Source organism: Chiloscyllium plagiosum, chromosome 42 (assembly GCF_004010195.1).
Source record: "Chiloscyllium plagiosum isolate BGI_BamShark_2017 chromosome 42, ASM401019v2, whole genome shotgun sequence".
Taxonomy (NCBI): Eukaryota; Metazoa; Chordata; class Chondrichthyes; order Orectolobiformes; family Hemiscylliidae; genus Chiloscyllium; species Chiloscyllium plagiosum.
This window is the reverse complement of record NC_057751.1, coordinates 2,198,578-2,206,955: the sequence shown is the minus strand read 5'-3', so window position 1 is coordinate 2,206,955 and position 8,378 is coordinate 2,198,578. Positions and strand designations below refer to the sequence as shown.

General features: G+C 40.7%; 1 protein-coding gene across 2 annotated transcripts in view; it reads right to left on the bottom strand.

Annotated features, from left to right (window-relative positions):
- The window catches only part of LOC122543017 (GDNF family receptor alpha-2-like), a 311,320-nt gene that overhangs the window by 39,087 nt on the left and 263,855 nt on the right, over positions 1–8,378 (bottom strand). For both annotated transcript variants that reach the window (XM_043681193.1, XM_043681194.1), the window contains exon 5: positions 336–445. In XM_043681193.1, coding sequence (XP_043537128.1) covers positions 336–445 — 110 coding nt within the window. The remainder of the gene's footprint in view (positions 1–335; positions 446–8,378) is intronic.

Sequence of the window (8,378 nt, the reverse complement as noted above, 5' to 3'; positions counted from 1 at the left end):
TATGCATATGGAATGAATGCTGGCGTAAGTGGTTGAGGCGGGTGCATTAACAACATTTGAAATGCATTTGGACAAATACATGGATAGGAGAGGATGAGAAGGATATGGGCCAAGTACAGGGAAATGGGGTTAGCATGAATGGACATTTTGGTTGGCATGGACCAGTTTGGGCCAAAGGGCCTGCCTCTATGCTGCAGGACTCTATGACTCTGCTATGCACAAATAGATGAAGAAAGGATCACATCACAAGGAAAATTAATGCAAATCTTTTACACACTCGAACTTCAAAGGAAAAAGAAACAACCTCCAGTCGATTAGTCAGAGTCCCAACTCACCAATGAGTCCCGAATAGGAGAGTAAGCAAGCTGCGTAGTTCTCACGAAAACAGCCACTCAGTGATTGCGCAGAGGGTTGACAATTCGTCAGGAAATCTGCGAGTCGAGACCTGCAGGATTAAGCAAAGAAAACGTTTGCTAATCTATTAATTAGAAGGTTGGTATGAGTTGATATTGATAACTCACCACTTCAATCGCTGAGGAAACTGAGTAGGCACTGAGAGGACTGAGCAAAGTATCAAGGTGCTCATGGTGAATAACAATGTAGGAATTAGGAGCAGCATTGGGCTCTGACCCCTGAAGCTTGCTCTATCAATTGATTAGATCATAGTTGATCAGCTGTGTTTCAGTTTCCACATTCCCATCTATCTCACTCACCTTTGAATCCCTTGCCAAACAAGAATCTATCTGTCTATGCCCTAAAATATTCACTCACCTCAAGTTCACTGCGTTCTCAGACAAGAATTTCAAAGCTGCACAGCACACAGAGAAAAAAATATGTTCTCTTTGTACACAAAGACAATGCCTAATTTTTTAACAGTGGCCCATTGCTCTTGACTTACCCACTTTGCTCCATAGATCCTATTAACTTCAATTCTGACTTCCGGTGGCAATAGTTCCGCCTCTCCAAACTTGCCTCATGAAACAACACACTCATTCCTAGTGCCATTCTAATAAACCTCCTCTGACTGTGTCAAATACATTTATATACTCCCTTAAATAAAGAGACCAAAACTGCGCAGTTTTCAAGATGTTGTCTCAGTACTGGTATGTACAACCGAAGCACAATATGTTTACTTGTATTTTCACTTCCTCTTGTAAAAAAGATTAGAATTCCATTATATTTTGCAATTAAGGAGGCAAATGCAGCTGGTACCAGCGACCAAACCTTCTATGAGTCATTTACAAGTACGCCTAGATCGCTGTGCACCTCAGAATTCTGCAGTCATTGTCCTTTCAGTAATATTCTGCTTTTTTATTCTTCCTTCCAAAGTGAACAACTGCATGTTTTCCCACTTTATACTCCCTCTGACAGACTTTTGCCCATTCAATTACCTTTGTGAATTGTCTATGTTCTCCTTGTTTCTCTTCAAATGACATTTTAATCTTTGCATCCTCTGCAAATTTAGTTACCATGCCTTTTGCTCCCCTCATCGAAGTCAGTGATCCAAATAGGTAAAATCTGAGGCCCTTACACAAAGTCCTGTGGTGTAGCTTTACGTGTATTTGATAATCTGTGATTATACCACTTTAAGGTCACAGAAAACAGTACTTTGACATTTGTAGGAGTGTGCTGATATTCTGAGGGAGGCTGCCCTAAACATTGATTTTCACAATAGATGCATCCTCCTGAAGTAACAGGACTGTCACCAAAAGTAGCAACTTTATTCTTCCATAAACATGCGAACAAAAGTGGCTATGTTCTCAGAATATCTTGAGATTGTGAGAGCCAGTGTTTAATTATAAGACCCTTCTTTGCTTAATCAGAGAAAACGTTTTAATATAAAACAGAGAATTGTGGGAACTGGAGATCTGAAACAAAAATACAACTTGCTGGCAAATCTCAGCAGGTCTGACAGCATCACAACTCACGATGAAGAGTCACCAGACCCAAAATGTTAACTCTGCTTATTGAAAATTCATCTTTAAGGAATGATGGCATCACTGGCAAGCCAGCATTTATTACCCATCCCGAACTGTTAAAAGTCAGCCACATTATTGTGGGTCTAAAGTTACATGGAGAATAAACCAGTTCAAGTCTTTATTACAACTGGTGCATCATCACCATAAGGTTCTGAATTCCAGACTGTCAGTGAATTCAAATTCCACCATCCACCATGGCGTGATTTGAACATAGGTCCCGAGGGCAGAACCTGGGTCTCCACACTGTTTAGTGATAATACCACTAGGCCGTCACTTCCCCAAATGAGTGGTACGAAAATTACTGACTGGGTATTTTTCCTGATTTCTGTTTCTATTGAAGCACAAATGGGGGTAGAGATAATGAGAAGATAAAAAGGTTGCTACATCAAATGGAAAATGAATTGTCCAAGTCAGCAATTACAAATAAAATGAGAGATGAAATATGTCTAAGCCTTTTTGTAGAAGCGGCTATTTTACTCATTTTCTCTTGGGAATGTATTTCTGACAATCTTATGCTGTCTCCTTTTCAACTCCCTGATATTGAAATCTTAAAGCTTGATCCAGCTGTGGTCGTGCGCAGCACTCCCCCCTGGAACGATATAGGAACTCTGCTTAAATCTCTGTTCAAAAACACCATGCCCCAACCTCATGTTAAAAACATACAACCTCCTGTGAACTAACCATCTAACAATGCCAACACAGGGTCACGTATTAACAAGTTCCATTATATAAGATATTGCGGACACTTGACAGAGTAGATTCTGAAAGAAAGTTGTTCCTTATCTGCAAGTCCAAATAGCAAAGCTTATGAAGCATTTAGGCAGACATATGAATAGGCAGATAATAGAGGGGGAGGGACCAGAAGCAGGCAGATGAGATTGCTTTAGAATAACATCATGATCGGCACAGACATGGGGGGCCAAGGGCCTGGAACCTTTGTGTACTTTTCAAAGTTCGATAATGAGGCGACACTACTTAAAAACTAAGAGTTGCCCATTTGAGACTGAGATGAGGAGAAATGTTTTTCTCTCAGAGAATCATTAGTTTTTGGAACTCTCCTCTGCAGATAGCATTGGAAATCAGGTCATTGTGTATATTCATTGCAGGGTTCTGCAGATTTTTGATTGATGAGGGAATTAAGGTGGGCAGTAAGATGAATTAACAGCAACTGTGAGATCAGCCATATTCTTTTCAAATGACAGAAGCTCAGAAGGCCAAAAGACCCACTGCTGCTCCTAATTCTTATGACCTCGTCTTTGGCATTTCAGAATTAAGAATATGATGTTGAACCTTTTCCTTTTGACGATTGTCAAAGTAAAGTTAATAGAAGCCGCATTATTTGGTAATGGAATCATGGTAGGCTGCTGTACTGCACTGGTGAAACTCCCATATTTCAGATGTTGCATGGATGTAAAAGGTCCCACTATAACTATTTGGTGGATAAGCAGGGGTATTCCTCCCATCCTGGTCACTATTCCACTTTCAACCAACAGAATTGAAAAATACATTGTCTGATTGTTTTGTCATTGCTGTTTGTGGTATCCTGCTGTGCACAGACTTTGTTACTGCATCTCTGACATCACTGTGGCAAATGCACTTCAAAGTTACTTCATCCACTTTTGGTGTCTTGAGGTCGTGACTGGTTTTTTTTTGCATTGTTATCTTTGAGGCATCTCTTCCAGCCAATTAGAAGATTACAGAGGAACCTCGATTATCTGAATACCAATTATCCGAAATTCGGATGATCCGAAGGAGGTCGCGAGGTCCCAATAGAAACATTACATCAAAGATGTGTTTCCAACAGTGATCGTCTCTTTTGTTTACAGTGATTAAATAGGCACCGTCTCCAAATGATTGACCTCCCGCCCTCTCTCTCTCCCCACACTTTCCCTGGATTTATACAAAGGGGTGTACCCTAAACCCCCAATGTTGATGTCCAGTCCAGCTGCCCTGGAGAGGGGGTGGGGGGTGCACAGGGGCGGGGGGAGGTGTTGGATGGTTAGAGACGGTGTTGGATGGGGTTGAGGGGCAGGCAGGGGGAGGTGTTGGACAGGGGCACTTTTGGGGTTGGGGGGGGGCTTGCGCGCTGTGTGCTTCTGCAGTCTCCTGAACGGGGAGCAGACTTTAAAAACTCAGAGTCCCAGAGGAAAGACATTTAATCGATTAACCGAATAATTGATTATCCAACCGAAATAGTGCCCACCCATCTCGTTCGGAAAATCGAGGTTCCCCTGTATATTGGCATGATCATATGAACTCCGAGCAGTGATGATTTGGAGGAGCCGGTGTTAAAAGTTAAAAATTTCACAACACCATGTTATAGTCCAACAGGTTTATTTGGAAGCTCTAGCTTTAGGAGTGCTGTTCTTATACCCAAAACCACCTGAGGAAGGAGCAGCGCTCCGAAAGCTAATGCTTCCAAATAAACTTGTTGGACAAGAACCTGGTGTTGTGTGATTTTAACTCAGATCAGTGAGTTTCTGTTCTGAGCAAGTGAAATTGGATTCATTTCAACTGATCATTCTGAAAGCTGCAAGTACACTGTCAAAGTCCATTTGGCTCACTGATTTTTAAAAATGCTAACCTGCCACCCCTCCCACCTGGAACTAGTTTGTGACTCCAATCCTCAAGTTATCAAGGAATGGACTACTAATGGTAGCCTTGTTAGTAACACACACCACATGAATCTGTTTTTTAAGACTTTGTAGTTTATTGTTGATGTCCTGTCAGCTGGCATTGCAGTCATTGAAGATGGAGGCATCACAGCAAAAAATGCAGCTCAGTTACCATTGCTCACAATCTGAGACAAATTATTATTTGTTAAAATTACTGAAAGGCTTTTATCATAATTTTAATATTGCCAGTGGATTTTCCGAACAGCTTGTGGTAAATCAGCTCTTCACTCAGACTTCGCTTCAATAACCTGGTTATTTTATCCCACTGTGTATTTTCTCCATGTTAGCAAAAATGTTTGCAGCATAAACACTGGAGTTCAAAAGAGAGGTTATTTATAGATCAGCAAAAAACTGACATGAATAATACTAGAAAAGCTTCTCTGGCTAAAATGAATGCGTTATCTGGAAGAGCAACCTGCAGGTGCTTACTCTGTAGGAAAAGCACTGAATTGTACTTTGAGAGAACTGAAGAAACTGTTGCACTCATAAAGAAATGTTGCCTTCGATCTTGCTGTGTAGTTTTCCTCTGTTGCAGATTTGTTTATTGTTAAACGCATAACATTGAGCATACAAAACTCATTTAATGTTGGGATATCTAACTACAGGGTTGATTATGAACAAAACAACCTTAATTTATCAAATAGCTGAACGTTGAAATGCATTCAACAGGAAGCCATCAACTGCCACCTCTCCTTTCACTTCTCATTTAGACCATCAAGTAGCTTCCTGCAAACTGTATACTTGTTTAGTTCCAAATGCCAATCTAAACTGCTTTCTTAAGAGAGGGTAAGAGTGCACAAATTGACACAACCAAAATCTCTAATGGATGATGGCACATAGCTTTTTCATATTTACAAATAAAGGAAAATCCCTTCCTTTCACTTTGCTGCCTGACCGTATAACCCAAACTACGTTATTGATCAAAAATCAACCTGACTCAGTCTCTCTGAGGAAAAGAATTCCAATGATTAATGATCCTCTGAGAGAAGAAGTTCCTCATCGGCCAGACCCCTACTTTTAAATTTGTGCCTCCTAGTTTGAAACTTTGTTATCATCCAAGTTGATATTACTACTGGTTTACAGAATGAAATCTGGCTTGGACATTTTTTATAATTTAACAATGTGATCATTTACAAAGCAAAGGCCTCAGATTTTCTTTAAAAATGATCTTCTGAGTTTCTCCTGCAATTTCTTCAGAAATAGTTTCAGAATTCCAGCAATCGTGGTTCTGTTTTATTCTGTTTGGTTTGTTGATTTCTGCTTTGCATTGTCCTGACATGCCAGATGGAAATTTAACCCATCACAGAGTTCAAATCAAGCTCCAACATTAAATCTGCCAAGGTTCTGAGATCTATCATGTATGGCGTCAATTTCGCCTTTCCTTTACACTGGTATCAACACTCATCTTTCATTGTTTCTGCCTACATGCCAATCTCTTTCAACTCATTCACTGTGAGTCTCTCAACACAAGCTAATGATCTACCACATTATCAGCCCAGTCATCCTCACCCGCACTCCACACCCTTGCCTACTTAAATACTACATTATGCAATCTTACAACTGGGGTCACTGTTTCACCAAATGCTGGGCACTTTTCAGCATTCTGGGCGCAATACCAGCCACTTCTTCTGCTTAGCCTATTAGCAGAATTGACAGGGAATGACATCGAGCTGAGGTGTTATCAGGGGGTGTTGATTAGCTGCTGGGCGTTTTTTTTTCATGTGCTCTGATTTCTTCTTGATTGTCAAAACATTCAAGGTCTTGACATTAGACCCCAACTTTCATTACCAGATGGAAAAGTCTGATGGTACTGTGCTCAGCTGTGGGCACTGCAGCGCAGAAATCATGTATTTTCCCTCCTTTGTCAGCATTCCAGCATCACTCCCATGCAGAAGGAGACCCTTTGGCCCATTGTGTTTGTACTGAGATTGCAGAGACATTAGATGGCTTTTTTAGAAGTTTATAGCATTATGAAGGGTTTGATAGGGTGAATAGTGAAAGTCTTTTCCCCAGGGTGGAGGTGTCTAAAACTAGAGGTCATTGGTTTAAGGTGAGAGGGGAAAAAGTTTAAAGGAACCTAAGGGGTACCCTTTGTATGGAGAGGGTGGTGTATGTATGGAATAAGCTGCCAGAGAAGTGGTCGAGGTTGCTGCAATTAAAAGGGCATCTGAATGGGTACATGAATAGAAAGGATTTAGAGGGATATGGGCCAAATGCTGGCAAATGGGACTAGATAAATTTTGGATTTCTGGTCAACATGGACAAGTTGGACCAAAGGATCTGTTTCTGTGCTATACAGCCCTGTGACTCTCATAAAACATTAGTGTATTACACGAAAGTGAATGAAATAAAACAAGCCAAGACAGCAAAAGATTTTTAATACATTTTGAAAGATCTTTAGACATACAGTTGAGCAGTTTCAAGATTGGAGTGATGCTGGAAAAGCACAGTAGGTCAGGCAGCATCCAAGGAGCAGGAAAATCAATGTTTCGTGAAGGGCTTTTTACAGCACCATTCTAATCTTGTCAGTAATCTCCAGCATCTGCAGTATCCACCTCCACCTAGTTAAGCAGTTTCATCTATTCCCTAACACCATCGCTTTATTGTGATCCAAATGTGGAGAATTTACCTGTCCAGATCAAATCTTTTGGTTTCAGAAAAGCTCAATAGGTGATAATAGGGTTGAAGATGGGATGGGATCTAAATAAATGTGTTTATTGATGGAATGCCATGCCTCGTTAGAATACCATGCCTCTAAGAATTCTCATGCATGTCTTTGTTGCGCCTCTCTGAGGATGTGTGTGTTGTCCCAGTCAAAGTGATGTCTTTCTTTGTCTGTGTGAACGGAAACTAGTGATAGTAAGTTGTGTCTTTTTGTGGCTAGATGGTGTTCATGTATCCTGGTGGCAAGTTTCCTGCTAGTTTGTCCGATGTAGTGATTTTTACAACTGGCCACAAGACACCACCACTAGTTTCCATATATACAGACAAAAAAGGACACCACTTTGACTGGGACAACACACACATCCTAGGTCAGGCGCAACAAAGATATGCATGAGTATTCTTGGAGGAATGGCATTCTAATGAGAACTCCATCAATAAGCACATCGATTTAGATCCCATCTACTTTCCCTTGAAAAAAAAAGAACCAGAAATGACATTACCCACGTTAAGAAACCAAGACCTATAAAGAGAGAGGCTGGACATACCACCAGCGCTTCACCAGAGACTCTCACTGATGATATTATCTAGTTTGGTGATGAAACATCTGACTACAAATCTTCAAGCTCAGCGAGCTGACTTACATACTTATCATCAACCTGAGCTACAGATCTTCTCAAACATTGCTATTCTAAATTCTGTTTTATTTTGTAGTGTTTAAATAAATTCTGTTTTACCTAAAGCGGAGTTGTTTGACCAGCTGCATCACACCTGGAATTTTCAATTGATGTTCTGCTTTTAAAGTAAAAAAAAATTAGGGTCTAGGTTACCTTCTTGAAACATTTTTAAGGGGGTCTGGCCTGGTCCACAATGAATGGTATGACAGAGGTCGTCAAACTGGAAGAATGGAATGGAGACTTTACAGGAAGCAGGGTGTGAGGATGTCCAGTCATTCTTCCATGTCCTTGAGGGTTCCATTGCTGACAACTGCCACAAGTTGACATTCACGAGTGTGGAGCTCGTTAAAATGGTTAAAAATATTTTGGATATGGAATTTTTGCCT